This window comes from Manis pentadactyla, chromosome 5 (assembly GCF_030020395.1).
Source record: "Manis pentadactyla isolate mManPen7 chromosome 5, mManPen7.hap1, whole genome shotgun sequence".
Classification (NCBI taxonomy): Eukaryota; Metazoa; Chordata; class Mammalia; order Pholidota; family Manidae; genus Manis; species Manis pentadactyla.
In genome coordinates, this window is record NC_080023.1 from 153,215,301 (window position 1) to 153,239,337 (window position 24,037).

The window sequence follows — 24,037 nt, forward strand, 5'->3', positions numbered from 1 at the left end:
TCTATTTTTTTTTAATTCTCTTATTTATTTCTTCTCTAATCTTTCTTGTTTCTTGCATTCAGCTAACTTGAGGCTTAGTTTGTTCTTTTCCTAATTCCTTGAAGGGTTGTTTGAGATCTTTCTCTTTTTTTTTTCGAATGTAGGTTTTTATCAGTGTTAACTTCCCTCTTAGTACAACTTTTGTTGCATTCCATGAATTTCAGCATGTTGTATTTTCATTTTCTTTTGTCTGACATACTTTTTGAATTCCCGTTTGATTTTCTCTTTGACTCAGTGGTTGTTTGAGAATGTGTTGTCTAAGTTTTAAGTATTTGCAGATTTTCCCATTATTTGTTGTTATTGATTTCATTCCATTGCAGTCACAAAAGATACATGGAGTGATTTCAATATAACTGAGTTTAAGACTTGTTTTGTGACCTGACATGTGGTCTGTCCTGGAGAATGTTTCATGTGCACCTGAGAAGAATATGTATTCTGCTGTTGGGTGGAAGGTTCTTATGTATCTGTTAGGTCCATTTGGTATGTAGTGTGGTCCAAATCAGCTGTTTATTGATTTTCTGTCTGGGTTTTGTATACATTATTGTAAGCATGATCTTGAAGTCCTCTACTGTTACTGTATTGCTGCATTTTTTCCCTTCAGATTTGTTAACATTTGCATTATATACTTAGATGCTCTGACGTTGAGTGCATATATATTTATAATTACACAAGTATCTTGTTGAATTGACCCTTTTGTCATTATATGATAACTTTGTTTCTAGACTCAGTTTCTGACTGAAAGTAACTTTCATCTGATATAGATACCCATCTTTTGGTAACTATTTACATGGAATTTCATTTTCTACATCTTCACTTTCAGCCTGTGTGTGTCTTTAGATCTAAAGTGCATCTCTTGTAGACAGCATATTGCTGGATCTTGTTTTTTTATTCATTCAGCCACTCTATAACTATTGATTGGAAATTTAGCCCATTTACTCCCCAGATTATTCTAATATGTATCAAGGTTGAGATCCACTATCCTAGATGTACAGATAGGGTGTAGGGGCAGTAGATGATCTCAGAGATTCTCAAACTAGGTCCTTGAACAGGTAGAAAGATGAGTCAAGAACTTAAATTTGAGAATTTTTTTAAGAAACATGTTCTCAAGGGAATAGAGCAAATACTAAGAACCATAGTATTCAACCTTTTGTGAGTGGATGATTTTATATATATATATATATATATATATATATATATATATATATATGTATGTATGTATGTATTTGGTATCATTAATCTACAATTACATGAAGAATATTATGTTTACTAAACTCCCCCCATCACCAAGTTCACCCCATATACCCCATTGCAGTCACTGTCCATCAGCGTAGTAAGATGCTGTAGAATCACTACTTGTCTTCTCTGTGTTGCACAGCCCTCCCTGTGCCCCCACCACACATTATACAGGCTAATCGTAATGCCCCTCCCCTTTCTTCCCCGCCCCTCCCCTTATCCCTCCCTTCCCACCCATCCTCCACAGTCCCTTTCCCTTTGGTAACTGTTAGTCCATTCTTGGGTTCTGTGAGTCTGCTGCTGTTTTGCTCCTTCAGTTTTTTCTTTGTTCTTATACTCCACAGATGAGTGAAATCATTTGATACTTGTCTTTCTCCGCCTGGCTTATTTCACTGAGCATAATACCCTATGTGGTCTATTCTGGAAAATGTTCCATGTGCACTTGAGAAGAATGTGTATCCTGCTGCTTTTGGGTGTAGAGTTCTGTAGATGTCTGTTAAGTCCATTTGTTCTAGTGTGTTCAGTGCCTCTGTGTCCTTACTTATTTTCTGTCTGGTGGATTTGTCCTTTGGAGTGAGTGGTGTGTTGAAGTCTCCTAGACAAATGCTTTGCATTCTGTTTCCTCCTTTAATTCTGTTAGTATTTGTTTCACATGTTGGTGCTCCTGTATTGGGTGCCTATATATAATGGTTATGTCCTCTTATTGGACTGACCCCTTTATCATTATGTAATGTCCTTCTTTATCTCTTGTTACTTTCTTTGTTTTGAAGTCCATTTTGTCTGATACAAGTACTGCAACACCTGCTTTTTTCTCCCTATTGTTTGCATGAAATATCTTTTTCCATCCCTTGACTTTTAGTCTGTGTATGTCTTTTGGTTTGAGGTGAGTCTCTTGTAAGCAGCATATAGATGGGTCTTGCTTTTTTATCCATTCTATTACTCTGTGTCTTTTGATTGGTGCGTTCAGTCCATTTACATTTAGGGTGCTTATTGAAAGATATGTACTTATTGCCATTGCAGGCTTTAGATTCGTGGTTACCAAAGGTTCAAGGGTAGCTTCTTTACTATCTAGCCGTCTAACTTAACTCTCTTATTAAGCTATTATAAACACAGTCTGATGATTCTTTATTTCTCTCCCTTCTTATTCCTTCTCCTCCATTCTTTGTATGTTAAGTATTTTATTCTGTACTCTTTTGTGTTTCCTTTGACTGCTTTTGTATTTTTTGCCTTTAGTTAGTATTTGGTTGGTCTGCTTTCTTTGGTGTGATTTTATTTTCTCTATTAACATCTGTTTAGCCTTAGGAGTGCTTCCATCTAGAGCAGTCCCTTTAAAATACCCTGTAGAGGTGGTTTGTGGGAAGCAAATTCCCTCAACTTTTGCTTGTCTGGGAATTGTTTAATCCCTCCTTCAGATTTAAATGATAATCTTGCTGGATATAGTATTCTTGGTTCAAGGCCCTTCTGTTTCATTGTATTAAATATATCCTGCCATTCTCTTCTGGCCTGTAAGATTTCTGTTGAGAAGTCTGATGATAGCCTGATGGGTTTTCCTTTGTAGGTGAGCTTTTTTCTCTCTCGAACTGCCTTTAATACTCTGTCCTTGTCTTTGATCTTTGCCATTTTAATTATTATATGTCTTGGTGTTGTCTTCCTTGGGTCCCTTGTGTTGGGAGTTCTGTGGGCTTCCATGGTCTGAGAGACTATTTCCTCCCCCAGTTTGGGGAAGTTTTCAGCAATTGTTTCTTCAAAGACACTTTCTACCCCTTTTTTCTCTCTCTTCTTCTTCTGGTACTCCTATAATGTGAATATTGTTCTGTTTGGGTTGGTCACACAGTTCTCTTCATATTCTTTCATTCCTGGAGATCCTTTTATCTCTCTCTGCCTCAGCTTCTCTGTATTCCTGTTCTCTGATTTCTATTCCATTAATGGCCTCTTGCACCACTTCCAGTCTGCTCTTAAGTCCTTCCAGAGATTGTTTTATTTCTGTATTCTTCCTCCATACTTGCTTCTTTAGCTCTTGCATATTTCTCTGCAGGTCCATCAACATGGTTATGACCTTTATTTTTTAATTCTTTTTCAGGAAGATTGGCTAAATCTATCTCCCTAGGCCCTCTCTCGGGGGTTGTCTGGGTAATTCTGGACTGGACCAAATTCTTGTGCCCTTTCATGGTGATAGAGGTAGCTGTAGGCATGTACCATGTGTGTCAGCTGGGAGAACAAAGTCCTTTCCTGTTTGCTCGTTGCCTTGCCCTTCTCCGCTGCCTGTGTCGGTTACCCACACTCCTGGAGCAGCCTCCGGCCGGATTAATCCCCTATGCTGCTGTGGGCAGAGTCGCCGTCAGGGCAGCCCAGAGCCCTGCGGGGAGTGGCAGGCGCGCTGGGGGTGTGGCTGCTCCCTGGCAGCTCTGCCGCCGCCCCTCTCTGGCTATTGGGCTGCTGTTTCGGGGTCTGCGCCGGCCGGGGGAATGACTGGCAGGCTGCTTATCGTCATGAGGGGCTTCAGGTCTGCGTTCCCTCCCAGGGGACTGGGGCACCTGAATTTCCTCAGGATTCCCAGCCTGCGGGCTGAGTGTGCTGGGACGCTTCCTTCCAGCTGTGAGGCCCTTGTCCCTTTAAGATTTTCAAAAAGCACTCGCTTTTCTTTTGTCCCAGGGGAGCCGGTTGTGGGGACCCGCTTGCAAATTTTGCTTTTCCATTTCTCTAATATCCAGTACACCATGCAATGTGTGTCTGCACTCCCAGTGCGGATTATTAGAGCTGGTTAATTAGCAGTCCTGGGCTCGCTCTCCCTCCGCACTCTGACTCCTTTCCTCCTGCTGGGGAGCTGGGGTGGGGAGAGTGCTTGGTTCCTGCCTGGCCACAGCTTGTATCTTACCCCGTTCATGCTATGCTGAGTTCTCGCAGATGTAGATGTAGCCTGGCTGTTGTACTGTATCCACTGGTCTCTCTTTTAGGAATAGTTGTATTTGTTGTATTTTCAAAAATATATATGGTTTGGGGAGGAGATTTCTGCTGCCCTTCTCACGCCGCCATCTTGGCTCTAATTTTATATTTTTATGGATCACAGATTTGTTGCTGCTTATTTGTTTGATAAGGATTTATTGAGAACCCCCATCAATAAAGCTAGATAAGTGATTAGTACAGGTGGACAGATGGGAGGTACTTAGCCATAATTCAACTTGAAAAATGCTATAAAAAGACCTTAAACAAGTACAAATTAAAATATTTGTCAAATAACTTAAGGAGCAACCTTTGAACATGTGTAAGTATGAAAATTCATTTGGGTATTGGATAGTTGCCATTCTCTTGCCTCTAGTGTCATCATAGAGATATGTACAAAGTGTTTTGAAAAGGAAGGAAGGAAGGAAAGAAGAAAGAATAATTCCCTTTGTTGGGGATCTGGGGTTCTGGAAGGAAGAAACATTTCAGTTATACCTCCAATGGTAGGTAGGACCTGAATAAGGTGAGGGCAAGTGTCAGAAATAACCTGAGCAAGGGCTTGAAGGCAACCTCACCTAAATGAGTCTGCACTCCAAAGGCAGGGACAATCTCGGGGTCTTCCTGAAACCTTAGAAAGAAAAGGTACTGATGGAAAGGTGTCTTGGAGCCGGCAGGTAGAGGTCCTTCAACACCAATCTAGAATTACTCAACCTGGGTATTCAGAACAGTGATGTTTTCTTTTGCCTGATTATTTTTATTAAGGGGTATAAATACTATATATAGCCCCTAATAAAAATTATTAAACACAGATAAACAATAAAAGGATAAAAGTCTATCACTCAGATAACCCATGGTGACTCCTAAACATTTTCTCAAAGATAACTTTCTTTAAAAAGGGGGAAATCCTGCTGTGCAGTGTTCTGTCCACTGCTTTTTCTACTTAAATCTAAAGCTTGAACATTCCCACTCAAGAAATATATATATCATATTTAATGACTACATAAATAGATAAATGGATACACCATAATTTAATTCATTACACTGATACTGGACATTTTACTGTTATAAGTAACAAGTATTTCTCTATTTTAAATAATACTGCAGTGAACATGCTTTTATGTACATTCTGGCATATTTGACATATTTTTCTTAACACGTCTGGAAGTAGAATTGCAAGATCAAGGAATATGCACTTTTGGGGGGCTTTTGATACAGCATGCCTAATTGTCCCACAGACATGTTCTGGTTTATAATCCCTCCAGCCACATGAGAATACCAAAACACTGACAAGGTATTCTTGATGTAGTCATTAATTCAAACTGAACTTCTGAATTGCTTTTGGTTGCCAATTTACTTAAAGATTCTAGCATATTATGAAATTTTCTTTACCATTTTTCATATGTTGCTCTTTTAAGTTAAATTGATTTGTGGTTTGTTGACAGTATCTTTTTGTGAGGATTGTCTGTTTTTTGCATCATTTTCCAAAAAATTCAGATTTGGGTGGTTTTAGGTTTTTTTAAACAACTTTTGAATGGCAGTTAATGCCAGTAATACAGGATTTATCTTCCTTGCATTTTAGTTAACTGGAATTCAAGTACAAAGAGGAATTAGAGGGGAAAAGAGGATAGGGTTTATTTCTCTCACACAAAGCACTCACATTATAAGGACTGACCAGTGAGCATAGCAAAGGGTTCCAAAGAAGGAAGGCCAGGATGACTATCAGGTAGAAAAAATCCTCTGATCAAGAGGAAATCAGATGCTGACACCAGCCCACACTGGTAGGTTTTCTGTGACAAAAAGAAAGAATTGTTGCTATAATCAAGGTAAACTCATACTACCAAACCCTTCTCTTTATGCATCATAGGATGTCTCAAGAGAAATTTTTGAAGAACTGGTGATAGCAGTTGTCTATGGGGAGCTGAAATGGGAGGAAGATTTATTTTTCATGGTATTCTCACTAGTACTTCTTGAATTATTTACTGTATGTTACTTTTAAAGCTAATTTTTTAATCAAAGTATTATTGATAGACAATATGATGGTTATGCATAAATAACACAATGGTTTCAACATTCACCCATGTTATCCTCACCCCCTCCTCGCATTGTGGTCACTATCAACATAGTAAGGTGTTATAGAGTCATTAATTGCCTTCTCTCTGCTGTACTGCCTTCCCTGTGACCTACCTATATTGTGATTGTGAATTATAGTGCCCCTTAATCCCCTTCCTCCTCCCCACCCCCCACCATCCCCAACCTCTCCCTTTGGTGACCACTAGTTCCTTCTCAGTGTCTGTGAGTCGGCTGCTATTTTGTTCCTTCAGTTTTGCTTTGTTTTTATATTACACAAATGAGTGAAATCATTTGGTATTTGTCTTTCTCTGCCTCGCTTATTTTACTGAGCATGTAATACCCTCTAGATCCATCCATGTTGTTGCAAATGGGAAGAGTTCTTTTTTATGACTGAAAAATATTCCATTGTGAATGTGTACCACATCTTTATCCATTCATCTGTTGATGGACACTTAGGTTGCTTCCATATCTTGGCTATTGTAAATAGTGCAGCGATAAACGTATGGGTGTATGTGTCTTTTTGAATCAGGGATCTTGTTTTCTTCAGGTAAATTTCTAGGAGTGGAATTAATGGGTCAAATGATACTTCTATTTTTAGTTTTTTGAGGAACTTCCATATTGCTTTCCCTAATGGTTGAACTAATTTACATTCTCACCAAGAGTGTAGTAAAGTACCCCTTTCTCCACATCCTCACCAGCATTTGTTATTTCTTGTCTTTTGGATGTTGGCCATCCTAACTGGTGTGAGGTGATATCTCATTGTGGTTTCAATTTGCATTTCCCTGATGATTAGCGATGTGTAGCATCTTTTCATGTGCCTTTTGGCCTTCCATATTTCTTCTTTGGAGAAGTGTCTGTTCACATCCTCTGCCCATTTTTTAATCAGGTTATTTGTTTTTTGAGTGTTGAGGCATGTGAGTTCTTTATATATTTTGGATGTTAACCCCTTATCAATTAAATCATTTACTAATATATTCTTCCATACTAGAAGATGCCTTTTTGTTCTATTGATGGTGTCCTTTGCTGTGCAAAATTAAGCTAGTTATTTTTTAAAAGCCTTACTCACCCATGGCTATGTAGGATATTAACATTAGAGGAAACTAGCTGAAGAGTGTATAGGAACTCTCATAGTATCTTCATAAATCTAAGTTTATTTAAAAAGTTTAAAAAATAAAGGATGGGGGGGAATACTGTCTTCCTATATAGAATCCTACCCCATGAGGCAATTTTCTACCTTCCAGTCTTATAATTTTTTTTAAAGATCCTGCTCTCATCCCTGATTCTATGACTTTCTGATTACCAAATACAGTACAGCCGTCTTAGCCATTTTTCACTCTTTTTATTGGGACCAAATTCTTGTTTCATTTCATCATGAACATTAGCTGGCAGATACTTATAAACCTTCACAACAAATCAGGGGGAAAGCATCCTGTGAATTTATTGCTTTTCAGACTTTGACCAAGCTTTGTGTCAGCCAAAGGGCCTTTAGCTCAGAACCTCAAACTTTTAAAGCCATGTTTTCTCAACTTGTGCCTCTGGTAAAAATGCACATGAGCCAACATTTTTGGCAAGCCTCCTGAGTGATTCTAATTCCCTCAAAAAGAATCATGAGTGTGTTGGAGGTGGGGGATAACTTGAAGAATAGGGGGCTTCAGAGGCAAAGTGATCAGGAGTCTGTGGCCTGTGTCCAGTGGGAGGAGATGAGGGTCTGAAATGCCACAGCAATAAAGGGTAGAGAAAGAAGGCAGCTGCAGAAGCATGATTGAATTAGTGGTCGAGGTGGTAGAAAAGTTCCTTGTTCAAACCAGGCTGAGAGAGTCAGGAAGCTCTTCTAGTTCCTTGAGGGGGTGAAGCATGTTACCAATGAAAGAAAATAAATGCTTTGATGGAGTGCATTTCTTGAGGCTAGTAATTGATCTTTCTTACCTTGGGTTCCTAGGTGACCATCCTGCATGTAGATTATTCACTGAGAGCCTACTCTGTGCCAGGCACTGGGGACCCAATCCTTGCTCCTGCAGAGACTACATTTGAGTGGAGGGGGACAGATAATACACAAATAAATACATACACTTGTCAAATAGATAAGCCCATGAGGAGAAGTGAACTGGAGTAAGGGGGTAGAGAATGGGTAACAGGAGCTCTGAGGATGCTCTTTAGGTAGGGTAGTCGATGAAGGCTTCTCTGAGGTAGTGACATCTGAGAAAGCCCTGGATGAAATAAGGAACGAGATGAGCCTGCAAGTATCTGTGGGAACAGTAAAGGTGATAGGGTAGAGAAGGCTGTGCTCTCCAGAGACAACAAGAAGGCCAGTGTAGCGAGAACAGGAGGTGATGAGGTCAGTAGTCTTGGAGGAGGCTTATAGGACAGCGTATGGTAATGTCAGAGCTTACTGACAGTGGGAGCCTGTTGCTGGTTAGAGAAATGGGACTCAGCGGAACATTGTAGAGTGTTGTGTCCTGCCTGTTACACAGGAGAGTGACACATGGTAAAATGGTTAAAAGAACATTGATCCAGGGTAGGGAGACACAGTCTTCCCTTTTGCCCCGATTTTAATGACTTCACTCGTTTCGTGACTCATTTTGGGAAGTGCAGAATTGGTGCCTTGTAGCACTCTTGGGGACATTTGGAAGGGCCTCAGGTTTCTCAGAGCGGGAATGAGACTGAGTCAGCTAAAGCAGACATGAAAATGGGATGGCTGGATCTGCCCCAAGGGATGTGCACTTCTTCCCCCCACCCAGCTGCGGCCTCTCCTCTTCCAAGCAGGACTGGTTGCCATGGTCCCTGCTGCTTCTCTGTCTCACGTGTGACACAAGCGCCTTCTATGTCCCTGGGGTCGCGCCAATCAACTTCCACCAGAACGACCCTGTAGAAATCAAGGTAAGTGTGTTCCTGGACTGTGGGAGCCTCTGTGCCAGGCAGCCTGGCTAGAGAACCATGGTGAGCTGGTCACGCCCCTCCTGTGGTTGCAGAAAACAAAGACTAGGGCCAGGGCCTGGGAGGAAGAAGGTTCATGTGTGCTGTGCAGGCTGTAAGTAGAGTACCCTGGGGAGCCCCACATTGCCAGGAAGTCTGCTCTTCGTCTCTTCCTCTGCCTCTGGCTCTCTGTAACTTTGCCTGTGTGAGTGTGTTCTTTCTGTCTCTCTTTTTCTCTTACCATGGTTCTTTCTGTGTCTGTCTTTTCACTCTCACTCTCAGATGTGTCTGTATCTCTTGTGTGTGTGTGTCTCTGTCTCCATCTCTTCCTGTGTCTTTGTCTCTCTCAACCTGCCTCTTCCTCTGTGACTTCTCTGCCTCCCTCCTTCATCTACTCCATTCTCCTCTCCGTTACCAGCTTTCTCTGCATAACTCACATTGTCCATACACAGCCTATTATGGCCTCTTTTTTCAATTTTAGCTCCTGCCACCAGCTGGATTCTCCAGTTCAGTATTTCCAAATCATGTCTTGCACAACTGAGTGGTGGTATAGGAGGTGATTTTAAATGGTTGACAAATAACATTCTATTGTAATAGCTATTTTTTTTTCATGCATAATAGAAAGTATATGTAGTACTTAAACTCATGATTTCATGGCTGTCATTTTTAATAGCAGTATGTTTGCTTCTTAAATAAGTGTATTTACCTAAAAAGTGAGTCAGAGCCAAGTAAATAGTGGAATAAGTGGTAAATAGATAGGGCAAATTGGTGCATGAATAATTAGGGTTTGGAAAACAGTGCCCTAAATCAGTTGAAAGAGAAGCTCTCCCACTGGGCCAGCTCACCTTTTCAGACTAGATGCACACCTGTGGGGTCAGTCAACTGTGGCAGGGCATGGAAGAGTCACTTAAAATACTGTTCAGGGGCAGGGGGCAAGTTGGACACCTTGATTAATGTCACCACAGCAATGGATTCTTGGTGGCAATTTCAGAGCCTCAGGCAGGATTTGGGGTGGTGATGGATCTTCTTGGATCTCATTTCCCAGGAAAACTCTCAGGTGGAGATTTGGTGCAGGAGATTTTTTAGGTAGGCTCTCAGGGTCAGCACTTGGGATGGACTGAGGAAAGCAGGACTGCCCAGAGGTTGATGTTAAGCTGTGTGGCACAACAGATGCCCATGGGAAGCTCTGAAACTGGAATGCTGGTCCTTCAGAGTTGTTCCAGATTGAGGCGAGAGGACTGGCTCTCTGTATCTCTCCATGAGCCAGTCATTGGATACGGACCACTACCAGGGAAGGGGTATAACTTTGCATAAGGACTTCCAGCTAAAGGATTCCCTTTACTGTCACCCAAATATAACCATTCTTAATACTTTGGTGTATTTTCTTAGTCTTTTGTCTGTGTAGTGTTTGCACTGTAGGGTGCTTGGCATTCTTACCCTTCTATAAATCCTCAGCTTCTTAACTACCACATAGGTCCCCCATAAGCAAAATAACACATAGTTGAAAATTTTGAGATCCTTCAGATCCTTACTGATTCTGTAAAAAGAGCTGGCAAAACTTATAAAGTCTTGAAAACATAAATTCTCCTAAAATAAAGGTATATTTCTAGCTTTATTACCATGTTGATGTGTAAACCATGTCTTTTCTGGTCTGTGTAAATACAAAGCAGTGAGATTGTGTAAAAATAAAGTTTTTATCCTGTCCCAAACATCACAGTGTTCAAAAGGAGAAGCAGAAGATAAGTCACAAAGGGCCAGCCATGTGATGTGCTATTGTATACATGCCCCTTTGTTTGCCACCACATTTTAGGTATCAGCAAAATTTCATATTGCTATATATCATACATATTGGGAGATACAAGCAGCTTCTGATTATCCAGGGAAGTTAACCACTTCAGAAGTTAAAAATATAAATAATACATTTATGGAAAAATGAAAACTGCCATGAATCAAGTTCTAAAAAGGCTAGGACCTTATCTGTCTTAATCATTGCTGTGTCACTAGCTTCTAGTACATACCCAGGCAGGATGCATAAATATGTCTCAGGAATGACTATTAGAAGTGTCTGCATTTAGAACTATGTAATGAGTATATGCAACATTGCATGTGTTTCATTGTGAGTATCTCTCCTCCTTGGGAGTCAAACTTGTAACATTTATTGAGGGTTATTTAAATATCAGTCATTATGCATGGCTTAGCTCAGGATGATTCCCAAGAACCCTCTGAGGCAGATACTGTATGTTTATAGATGTACTGCGCATTTTACAGATGAGGAAACTGAGGCCCAGGGAAGTGAACAGACCTGCCTGTCACATGGTGAGGAAGACATTGGGTAGTTGAAAGTCCCATCTCTTAACCACCCAGCATCTTCCTCCAGTGCCTCTGTCAAAAGTCCCCTCCAGAGCAAAGCTTATCGTAGGGAAGACAGGCTGGCTCTGGCTTCCAGGCCTGCCAAGCCAGGGATGTGAGAGTGGATACCTTGGATGGGAAGGGAGAGGATAGGAGGGAGCATAAAGTTGGGACTCCATCTTTGCAATGTGGATTCTTTTTTGATTGCCCTGAAAGACAGAATGCTAAGAAATACAAAATAACAGGCTGTTAGACAATAACGTTTTGGCTATTTTGCCTCAGCAATTCATGAAATGCTTAATAGAAGTCCTCTATCCCTCAATTCTACATCTAAAAAGCTCTGGAACCCATTTCTAAGCTAGTAGTAGGCAAGACCTGACTTGTTTATTTATCCCTCCTAGTATGAATATTTTTGCATTTCAGACCCAGCTGGGATATTACAAAACCTATGGTTTATTACACCACATTACCATTTTAGAATCCAAAAATCCCTAATTCTAAAGCAAGAGTTTTAAATAAGGATTGTAGGCCTAGATTCTAAAAATTATTTACACTTTAAGATGATATGAAGAATGGTTGATAATACTAAATAGCAAAGATAATTATAGTTGCATTTAGATTAAAATTTATTTCTTGCAACATGATTGGTTCTATTTTATCAGTGATTTGGGCATCGTCTTTGGCTATTACCATTTACAGACCTATAGTCTGTGTGCTTGCATCATTTCCTAAACATTGTCCTTAATGGTCTTTTTACACTTCCTTCTTAATGGTTACATAATATTTAATGGAATGAAAGTATTATGGTTTATTGACCAGTTTCCCATTGTGGGGGGCTTGTTACTCCATTTTTCCCCTCTGTTCAGTCATTCAATAAACATTTAATGAGTACCTACTGTGTACCTAACTCTGTAGGCACTGGGATTACAGAGGTGAATGAGACACACATGGTCCTTGCCCTTATGGAGCTTAATTCTTAAATTCTAGTGGGGGAGACTGATTTTAAAAAATGACATGTAAACAAAATAATTATATTTATCAGAAATGCTACAAAGGAAACTGTAAGTGTTGAAATAGAGAAGATGGGGAATTGCCTCAGAGGAGATGATCAGGGAAGGATTTCCAAGTGAGGAGACTTCAACTGAGACCTAAATAGGAGGAGGAGGCAGAGAGGAGCCACAGGTTCAAAGTCTGAGGCAGGAGAGACCTTGACAGGCTCCAGGAACTGGAGACCAAAGAGAACTCTAGTTATGAATAAGGAGTGAACCTCTTTATTCCTAAAGATTTTTTCTCATTTGGAATTCTTTCCTTAGGAAAGATGTCCAGAAGTGAAATTGTAAGATAAAAGGATATCAGCATATTGAAGACTCCCAGTATATATTGAATTTAATTGTGATTTTAAACAAAATCTGTAATGTAGTCTAAACTAATGAAAGATGAAATAATTCAGAACTGTAGGCAGTATAGTATACAGCTTTTAGAGCTGTGTCTGCTGCAGTTAGTTTGCTTATTAGATAATATTACCAAGTATACTAGAGTGTGGTGTCAGGGAGGGTAACTGAAACGATCTTGGTTTCTGGGTCAGGGAATAATGGCCTCTCTTCTCCCACTAGGCCGTGAAGCTCACCAGCTCTCGAACCCAACTACCTTATGAATACTACTCACTGCCATTCTGCCAGCCTAGCAAAATAACCTACAAGGCAGAGAACCTGGGTAAGTTCTTCTCTCACACTGTTGTCAGCCTGTCCGGAAGGGGAACCCAGATTTTTTCACAGTCATAATTGCACTTAACCCTTACATAACACTTACTGTGTGCTGGATGCCATTCTGCCTAGTTTACACACATATTAGCTTATTTAATCTTCAGAACAGCCCTAGGGAGGTAGTTGTTGGTATTCCCATTTTGCAGGTTAAGTGACTTGCCTGTCGTTACACTGTTAATTAATGGCTAAACTGAGTTTGGAATCCACATAGTCTGGCTTCAGAGTTGGAGCCCTTGGCTTCTGCTCAGACTGGCTTTCCCTTGATTCCTGGACATCCCTTCTCTTCTGGTTTCTGTAACCTCTGCTTTTAATGAAAAGAGTGATTACGTCTGGCCCTCAGGAAGCAGAGATAGCACCATAATTCCTGCTAAGTTACACAGGATTCCCCTCAGATAGTATGTGAAGCACCCATGTGCACACTGTCTAGCATATGTGTTTCATAAATAGTAACCACTTATTCTAATTGAGATATTCTCCATTTGGTAGAATTTCAGGGTTAAAGGGAAGGTAATTTGGAGGCCTCTATCCAGAACACAATGATTAGTGCTTACTCTGTGCCCATCTCAAGATTAAGTCCTGGAGATAAAAATGTGGAAAAATGCTCTCGCTGACCTCATGGAGACTTTCCTTTTCTGTTACAGCTTAGGAAGGAAAACGGGGAGAACTGATTCTTGAGTGGACCTCTGCAAACACTACCTTCTCTGTCAGGGCCACCCATGGCTCAGGTGTTTCCAGAGCCCCTACCTGATGAGTGGATCTACTGCCAGTTACTGGGTGTCCTGAACCAGCTAGAGGCAGGCCTTGGGTCCAGCTTAGCCAGAAGCAGGCAGCAAGCACCACCTGTCCCTAAGTCTTGCCTTGTGCTGTGGAACAGAGATTGGTCTCCGGGCTTAAACTGACTTCTGCTGACTGTCTGGACTGCTTCTCCTGCCTGCTGCTTATGACCCTTTTTTCCCTCTCCACACCACACTGTGCCCGGCCACCTTGCCTCTGCCTGGGAAGCTTTGACCCACTTGGCCCTCAGGCCTCCTGACACCAAGCCTTCACAGCAGCTCCCCTTTTCCCCTGTGAGCTGGTGTGGATTCCTTGGCAGCCCAAGGCTCAGTAGTTGGGCACATCGCCATGTGATACTGGGTGACCTTAGCCTCTTTGAGCCTCTGCCACATCTTGCATGAAACTGACGAATGTTCCTACCTCATAGAAATGGAAGCTCTTGTGTACAAAAGTTATCCTGCCATGTTATATTGCATACTGTTTTGTGTGGGGCCTCCTTTCATGCCTTGGGGCTCTTTGGGGGGAGGATTCATGTCTTACGTTCCCCTTTCTCTCCACCACTTCTGACCAGTGTCTGATACATAGTAGGTATTTGATAAATGTTACTGTCATACCTGCATGGAGCAAACATCCTTGATTGAGGGCCTGTTGGAATACAAGCCTTGTACTCTGCACTGGCACCATCATCATCACCATTAGTATGTATGGGCTCTTCTTATGAGCTGGGCATTGTTCTAGGCACTTCTGTGCTTGAACTTAGTTAATTCTCACATCAGTGCTATGTGGTGTCTGCTCTTACTATCCCCATACGACAGGTGAAGGAATTGAGGCACAAGGAGGTGAAGTCACTTGCCCCAGGTTTCCCACGTAGTATGTGGCAGAACCCTGGAACTCTGGCTTCAGAGTCCATACCCCTAAGCATCATTTTCTGCACACTCTCTTAGTTGATTCTTACAGTAATTCTGCAAAGCCAAATATGACTGTCCCATTTCATAGTAGAGGGAACACCAGCTTCAAGGGTTTGAAAGACTTGTTCCGGGTCATGTGGCTAGTAGGTAAAGAAATCCAGGTATTAACCCAAGGGTTTTTTAAAACTCTAAAGACAGAATTCTTTTTCTGTCATCCAGGCTGCTATCCCTAGAAAGGTTCTTTTGGGCTGTCTGAGGGCTTGTTCATGATTGTCACTTTGATGGGATTCATATCATGGTGTGTATTGGGATTTCTGTTGTGGAGGTACTGGAGCTCAACATCAGACTCTATTAGGAGGACCACACTCATAGCCCCTTGCTGATTTTTCCTGGCTGGCTTTCTGCTCCCACCTTTGGAAAGTTAAGAGGAATAGTTCTGTATTAGAAATGAGCTGTTCCAGACCAATATGTCCTCTTTCTTGGTTTAAATTTAATTTCTAAATATCAAGAAGTGATACCTGCCGTATTTAGTCTGTGGCCCTGTTCCTCTCTCTGTATGTCCTTCCTCTCTTCACGTTGGAAGGGCTCCTTGTTGATCTGATAAGACGTGTGCCGCAGAGTACGGTGTAGAGGAAACGGCCCAGGGATTTAGCACCACCACAGTCCCCTCATGTGGTCATGGGCAGGTCACTGTCCCTGTCTAGTTCACTGTTGTCATCTATAAAATGGCAGAGGATGGCCTGAGTTACTTTAGCAGTGGACCATGCACATGTCTTACTGGTGTCCTGGCTCTTCACTGGCCATCCCATCCCTGGGTTTTTCAGACTCACATGCATGACGAGGCTTCTAAAGTGGAGGGAAGAGGGGAAGATTACATCTGGGTGCCTCTTCACCCTTCCCCTCTCCTGGGTGTCCTCATCCATACCTGCCAAGGCAACTCACAGCTTCTGGCTACAGCCCTGACCTCTCCTCTGAGCCTTAAATTTGGATATCTAACTACCTGCTTGACATCCAAGGTGAAAAAAATGCCTTAAGTCTAAGTTTGCTATTCTTCGTGTTTTCCCACCTAGAACCATTTGTAGAAACCTCAGCCTTCCTAGTATGCACTATTCCTCACTCCTCCCTTGTGTCAGTCAGCACCAGGTCCCCTAGATTTCACCTCCTTAGTAGCTCCTGACCCATGTGCTTGTTCCCACCCTCAGCACACCCTCTAGTCCACCTGCTGTCATCGCTCACTTGCATGACTGGCTGCTGTCATCCCTAGCCATTGCCTTGCATCCTCTCTGTTTTCTTCACAGAACAGCCAGAATCAGTTAATGTCTTCCTCCACTCCTGTTAGAAACCCGTCATTGGCTTTCATTGCTCTCTAGATAATGATCACACTTCCAGTGTGGCCTTGAGGCCCAGGCTCCCAAGGTCCAGCCCCAGCCCAGCTCTCCAGCTCACCTCAAGTCACTCTCCCACTTGCTGTCTGCATTGCACACAGGTGTCTCAAGTTGACCATGCTTCTCCCATCCCTAAGGGGCCTTCACACATACTGTTCCTTCTGTCCAGTATATTCTTCCCTTATCTCTTGACCTGCTTAATACCTCTCTTCCTTTAGAGCTCATTTCAAGCATCACTCCTTTGGAGGAGCTTTCCTAGAGCTGTTGCCTCTCAGGTGTAGAGTAAACCCTCTTGTTAAATGATCTATTCTCACTATATTGATTATTTAATCAAAGTCTGTCTTCTCACTAGACTATAATCTCCATGAGTATGTTCAGTGTCTGTTCAGCACTATGTCTTTAGGACCCAGCACATAACCAATACCCAGTATCTGTTTGGAGTGAATGAATGAACTAATGACTAGACAGGGAGTGCCACATCAAGCTGGGCCACACCAGTAGACAAGTGTTGGACCAACTGTGGGTGCCGGGATTAGTCCCTCCTGTTGGCTTTGGTTGGTCTCCTTCCGCTTGCCCCAGTTCATATCATCCCAATAGGATTGTTACAGCAGCTCAGAATGAAAGTGCTGTTGGTTTTAGTTGACAGCCCTTAACTGCTCAGTGCCTGTTAGCAGAACATCTGGCAGTAGGTTATCTTAGGCAGTAGGCAAGTAAGGGATGTGCCAGTTTATTGAGTAAAGACACATTTTGGCTAAAAGTTTCATTGCTGGATTTTACCCCCTTCCCTCCCTGCCTGAACTAGTATCTAAAGACACAGACATAAACAGGAAACATTGTCTGCCCTTAAAGAGTTCATAGTCAAGTAGGGGAGGCAGAAACTTAATATATCAACCCATTGTCCAAAGTCACACCACTGACATATGAAAAGGTACCGAGGTGTTGCTGATGATAAAAATAGTTGCGTGCCTTCTCTGTGCCTGGTACTTTATTTCTCATTGTAACTGTGAGACAGGTACTACTATTATTCCCATTTTACAGATAAGAAGATTGAGGCTTATTGAGGTTAAGTAATTTACCAAGACTGCTAAGCTAGTGAGTGGCAGAGCCTGAGTTCAGTAGCAGGCGGACCTCTGTCCACTGCACAATGCTGCTGCCTCTGTATAGAGGGAAATCAGAGGAGGGAGAGATGAGCTCAGTCCTCAGAAGGTTGGGAAGGGCTTCCCAGAGTGAAATAGAAGCTGAGCTTGAAGAAAGGGAAGGAGTTTCCCAGGAACATGAGGCGGGGAATGCCACTCCAGGCAAAGGAAATGACATGAAGCCCAGAGGCCTGGAATAACATGGCATGTTCGATGTGCTCTAAAGAGTCTTGTGGTACAAGAACACAAAGGGGGAGGCAAGGGCAACAGGTGGGAATTATGTGGGCAGGCTTGACATGAACAGATGGGGTAGAACATTGAGTGCCAAGCTGGGAACTGCTGATGGCCCTGTAAGTCGGCCCTGCATCTCCATGGCTCTGCTGACCTCAGCAGCCTCAGGGCTGAAGCTATGAGCTCCATCTGTCTCTCTTATGGCAGGAGAGGTGCTGAGAGGGGACCGGATTGTCAACACCCCTTTCCAGGTTCTCATGAACAGCGAAAAGAAATGTGAGGTTCTCTGCAGCCAGTCCAACAAGCCATTGACCCTGAACGTGGAACAGAGTCGGCTCGTAGCTGAGCGGATCACAGAGGACTACTATGTCCACCTGTAAGGTGCCCTGTGCTCCCTGCCACCCTTGAGTTCATGTAGGGGAGGGCAGTGATGGGAGAGGTGGTCCAGAGGGACTGAGTGGGGCCTTGGGTTTCCAGCATTGCCGACAACCTACCTGTGGCTACCCGGCTGGAGCTTTACTCCAACCGTGACGGCGATGACAAGAAGAAGGAAAAAGATGTGCAGTTTGAACATGGCTACCGGCTTGGCTTCACAGATGTCAACAAGGTAGAGTGTCTGAGTGTGCTCAAAGAGCTGGGGAAGCTGCCTGCACAAGTCAAGAGCACTTGGGGCCACAGAGAAGGGAAATACTTAGCTCTAGGCCTAGAACAGAAAAGATGAGACTGGCCTAGGCAAGCTTCTCCTGGTGCCCCTGGACACGGTCTGTCAGAAGTCCGAGTGCTTTGGGCAAGGCTCTAGCAGATGCCACACAGGAGGTGGAAGGCAGTCCCTAAAGAGGCAGATTCCACATTTGTAGAATTAAGAAAAAAAAGCCTAGAATTTCCTCAGTATGTAGGAGAAGTAGTGGCCAAGAGCATGTAGGCTCCCTGGGTGTTGAATCCTCCCTTCACCACTTACTAGCTGTTAAGCATCCTTGAGCCTACCTCCTTCACCTCTCTGTAAGGTGTATGTGATAGCCTCATGCACCCTTTGGGGCTGTTCTGCAGGGTAAATCAGATAATCTGTGTGAGCGCTTTATAGCATAGCCTGTGAGAAAAGTTCTAATAATGGCAATGATTGTAACAATGACTCTTACATTTTGATGTTCTAAACTGCACATATATCACTTACGGAGGAAAGGACATAACTGTTTCTGTTGACGCACAGCCCCTGTCCTAATTGGGAAGAGAACTGACAGTGTAAGACCCTGCATCTTAAGTCCCAGTTGCCTTTCACTGACCATGCCAGTGCCATGAGGGTCAAGGCCAGAGGAGTTCAGAGGGAGCTCATCATGCATCTAGGTTGTCACAAAGGGGGAGAGTCTTGAAAAATAGGTAGGTTTGAGCTGAGTGGAGTTAGGGGTGGCATTCGAGTTGAAATGAATGCCATGAACAGAGCTAGTGTGGGGACTGTTCATGGGACAGGGAGGGACTCTGGGAGACCAGGTGAACTACTGAGTCTGAGAAGATGACAGTTGGATGATAGAAGGCCTTGAATGCCAGGCCCTTGAATGCGAGGGATCTGGGCCTTAACTAGAGAGCCCCAGGGAGCCCTGGCCCACAGAGCCCTGTCGCTTTGCTGAGCAGGGGAGTGCTGTGAGAGCAGTGTTTTCGGGAAGGTTGGGACAGCTGGACCTACTGGACAAGGGGAGGAACCTAATACCGGGGGTGGTCTCCCACGTGACTTCCTGTTTGTTTCTTGGTTCCTAGCTATTGTTCTGTCACTCTCTTTTAGATCTACCTGCACAATCACCTCTCATTCATCCTGTACTACCATCGGGAGCACCTGGAAGAGGACCAGGAGCACACGTATCGCGTCGTCCGCTTCGAGGTGATTCCCCAGAGCATCAGGCTGGAGGGTGAGTGGGGAGGTGTGGCCAGAGGGGCAGGGCTGGATGGGCCTGGGCTCCCACACCCAGGATCTCACACTCAATTCCTCAAATAGCTGATAGGCCCTGGTGTGGCCTATGGGCCCAGACAAGGTAGGGCACTGCATTCCTGTTAGAGAAGGTGGGAGGGCAAGGGGAGAGCTGGCATCTGTTGTGTCCTGGCCTGGCACCTTACCAATTTACCACCTTCTGGCAACCCCTGGAAGGGTATGGTGATGTTAGATGAGGAACCAGAAGCTCCGAGATGTTGGTCAGTTGGCTGAGACCAAATGGTAATTTGGGGCTTGGCTGAACCTCTCATAAGAACCAGCCAGCTCACCCTGGGTTGAAGAGCAAAGGGAAGTGATACAGACAAACTTACCAAGCATCCATTTCTGTGTTTTTCTTCCTCAGTGTGAGTGATTGGCATGGACTAAAGTGCTGGGGTTGTGTAGGAATTTGAGGGCCCATCACTAGCACCATGGGCGTGATAGGACTTGGTTCAGCTGCACCTCGCTTCTCAGCCCTTGGTCACCATAGGGCTCTCTTTGATTTAATAGGCCTGGCCTTGTCTCCAGTGGTGGTGAGTTTCTGGCTTTTTTTTTTAAGCCGTGGGATCTAGTTTTCAACACAGACGTATCATATAAAGCACATCCTATACTTTCAGAGCACTATACTGCCTCTCCTCCTCTGAGTGTCATGAGCACAGCATTATGTTTGTTATGTGACTATTTTGACATCATTTGCTCCCCCACTGGCTCTTTGAGGTTAGAGACTCTTGTCTCCTTTTCTCACTATTTTTTCTCCACCACAGTACCTGGCACATAGTAGGTGCTTATTGTATGTTTGCTGGTTGAGTGAATGGATGGATAATAGTATGAAAAAATGAAGGAAGAAGCATCTGAGCAATTGAATTACTAATGGCCAGGACTTTGGGGACTGAGTGAGTGAGTAAACATAAGATAGAAGGAGTCAGTGTTATTCGTGTTGAATGGGACCAATTGACTGAGTGAATGAATGTTTGAATTGAGTGAAGGAAGACGGATTAAATGAGGGACTCGACTTCTGCCCTGCACATGCCTCTCTGTAGCCCCTAAACCCTAGAAAGTCAGGGCTCCAGGGAGCATGATTTTTAAACTATGTTGCCGGCTGTTCTCCTAGCCTCCACTCAGATCCTGTGTCCCAGCAGCATGTCCCCCACCCCCAGGCAGCCTCTGTGGGCACCTCCAGAACAGCCCTTGGCCCCCATGGGAACAGACTGAGTCTCTGTCTCTCTCAGACCTCAAAGCAGATGAGAAGAGTTCATGCACCCTGCCTGAGGGTACCAGCTCCTCGCCCCAAGAGATCGACCCCACCAAGGAGAATCAGCTGTACTTCACCTACTCTGTGCACTGGGAGGTGAGGAGAGGCTGGAACCCATGGCAGGGGAGGAGGGTTCTGGTTTGGGCAGGAGTTTTCTAAAAGGAGCCTGACTCTTAAGTGCTTCCTTCCCCCACCAGGAGAGTGACATCAAATGGGCCTCTCGGTGGGACACTTACTTGACCATGAGTGATGTGCAGATCCACTGGTTTTCTATCATTAACTCAGTTGTGGTGGTCTTCTTCCTGTCCGGTAAGAGACCTTTTGGGTTGGAGGGTGAGGGGTGAAGGGCTGAGGCATCACATCACTTAAGGGACTTCTAAGGTTTTCTCGGAGCCAAGCATCAATCAGAAACAGACATCAGGGCTCTGTGCAAGGCATCAGGTATATAAGGTGAACAAGATTTAGTCTCTGAAGAGCTCCTTGGGGGAAGATGGCTACATCTCTTCATGCACCCCCTTTACCGATTCGTTCAGCAAGGTGTCGTTGCTCATTCTGTGTGGGCACTGTGCCACAAGTTGGAATGTGGTGTTGAGCAAGCCCACCCCTGTCTGCCCTCACAGAGTCTATTCTAGTAGACAGCTTTAAGCAAAGAAATAGTTGAGTTCCAGATAGTGGTAAGTGCTCTGAAGCGGATAAACACTGCTTTTGAGAAAGGGTGAAGGTTGCTTTAGGAAGACCTCTGAATGAGGTGGAGCCGTCACTCAGAGACGCAGGGAGGGACTGGTCCAGCAAGGGCCACAGCCCTGCGGTGGGACAAACTTGGTGAGAAGCCGGATCATGAGAGGGTGGTGAGCAGGGGGAGGGTAGTGGGGAGAGCAGGAATGGAACTGCTGTATCCTTATCATATGAGAAGTAAAGATGGTGCTGGCTACTGCTCACTAAACATTTACTGAGGGGTCAGCTGCGGTGCAAACACTATACAAACATATCGATCCTAGAAGTGCCATGAACTAAGCCTAAAATTGTTAGTTAGCTCAAAGTCATACAACCCCTTGTCTTAATCAGTACACTGTGCTGCCTGGAAAGGTAAACAGGGTGCTGTGGAAGTACAGGTTGGGGGCCTCTGAACTATTTGAAAACTAGTTGAAAGGTGAAGATGCCCAGGTGAGTCCTGAAGCATGAAGAGGAATTAGGGCAGAGTGGAGGCAGGCCTTCAGGACAAAGGGACTAGCCTGGGTAAAGGCATGGAGGTAAGGAGAGATGAGGCTGTGAACTGATAACAAAGCAGCAGATGATCAGGAGTTTCTCAAGTGGGAGGTAAGCCTGGGAGGAGGTGAGGCTGGAGAAGTTAGTAGGACAAGCCATGGAGCAGCTGGGGTGTTGGTCTCCCTGGAATAAAAAGCGATGTCCTATGGCTGCCCACACCCATCGCAGCAGCTCTTTCCTTCCCTTGCCAGGGAAGTGTCCCTCTGTGCACCTTTTGCAGGGTAGCTGCCCAGGAAAGGACCTGAGGTGGCTGCATAGCCAGTTCCCACTGGAGGAAGCCATACATGCCAGCCAGCACTCAGCAAAACACCAAGCCCGGTGGGGCACGCAGCACAGAAGGCTCAGTGTCAATGCTGATGACTTTTCCTCCATACACATTTGTTTCAGGCATCCTGAGCATGATTATCATTCGGACCCTCCGGAAGGACATCGCTAACTATAACAAAGAGGATGACATTGTACGAGGTTTGGCTGGGGAGGGATGGGCTTGGGAGAGGGAGGGTGGTCTAGCTGTAGGGCTCTGGGCCTACCACACCAGCAGGACGGGGAGGGTGGTGGTGGGGTGGTGGTGTTGTGTGTGTGTGTGTGTGTGTGTGTGTGTGTGTGTGTGTGTGTGTGTGTATGAATCATTCATAGAGTAAGCCTTAGGAATACTGAAAAGCAAAAAAAATGTTAATAGGCTTTCTAATCTCTATGCATTAAAGCAATGGAAGAAATAACAGAAGGAACCAATGAATTTGACATTTAAAAATTTTAAACTGTTCTCTTCTCCATGTCAGAATATATAAAAGAGAAAAGTGAAATGGCAAAACAGTATTTGCAACAAACTTGAAAAGGTGATAGTTAAAAAAATTGGTATAAAATCTTTAAAAAACCTAAAATCTCTATTGTGATAAAGAACAAAAAGTTTACAGATGAAGAAATATATATGGCTAGTAAACACATGAAAAACTGTTTTTATCTCAGGGGTAACTCGCAAAAATGCAGTCAATTGTGATAAGATAGTTTTGGACTTTCAAATCAGTACAGATTTTTTTTTTTCATTTAGTACTTATTGTTGGCAAGGTTAACATGAGATAAACATCTTCCCATGCCACCCATGTAAGTGTAAGTTGGAAGTTTTTTTGAAAAGTAATTAATTGGCAGTACATATCAAACTGTGAAATAGTTAACTTGCTTTGACCCAGTAATTCTAGAATTTTCCAAAGAAAGTATCAAAACCACAGACTGATCTAGAAATATTTATTGCTGCATTATTTATAACTTTAAAAACTGGATATAGCTTGATAATGGATTGATTTTATTATGGTACGGCTGTACAGTGAAAAATTGTACAGACATTAAAGTAGTAATTGCAAAGAGTATTGGTGTGAGGAAATACAAATGAGCTCAAAATAACAAAGTACATAGTAAATACGGTGTGATCCCCGTTTCATTGTTTAAAAATTATATATGTGCACATATACATACATAAAGGACTAAAGGAATACATTCAAGGAGTGGGTATCAGTAAGTGATGGGACTATAAATCATTTTCTGTATCTTTCTGGATTTTAAAAAATCTTTGGTTACTTAATTAGTTTTATATCTTGTTCAGTCTTTTTGGATTAAAAAAAATTTTTTTTATCATAGAAAATTTTTTTCTACAGTAAACATTTATTACTTTTTGATCACTTGACTGTCATGCCATTTACCAAAAATCTTTTTACTTTTGTTATTACATATCAGTACACCTTACTATGATAATCAGTAAAAATAAATAAATCGCTTCTAAATCTCACCATCCCAGAGCTGTCACAGTTAACATTTTAGTGTGTTGAT

The 24,037-nt window shown here is 43.2% G+C and overlaps 1 protein-coding gene across 3 annotated transcripts in view; it reads left to right on the top strand.

Moving 5' to 3' along the window:
* The window catches only part of TM9SF4 (transmembrane 9 superfamily member 4), a 53,783-nt gene that overhangs the window by 15,733 nt on the left and 14,013 nt on the right, over positions 1-24,037 (top strand). For all 3 annotated transcript variants that reach the window (XM_036924728.2, XM_057502880.1, XM_036924729.2), the window contains exons 2-9: positions 9,046-9,159; positions 13,158-13,257; positions 17,949-18,117; positions 18,219-18,348; positions 19,516-19,639; positions 20,928-21,046; positions 21,148-21,259; positions 22,604-22,674. In XM_036924728.2, coding sequence (XP_036780623.2) covers positions 9,046-9,159; positions 13,158-13,257; positions 17,949-18,117; positions 18,219-18,348; positions 19,516-19,639; positions 20,928-21,046; positions 21,148-21,259; positions 22,604-22,674 — 939 coding nt within the window. The remainder of the gene's footprint in view (positions 1-9,045; positions 9,160-13,157; positions 13,258-17,948; positions 18,118-18,218; positions 18,349-19,515; positions 19,640-20,927; positions 21,047-21,147; positions 21,260-22,603; positions 22,675-24,037) is intronic.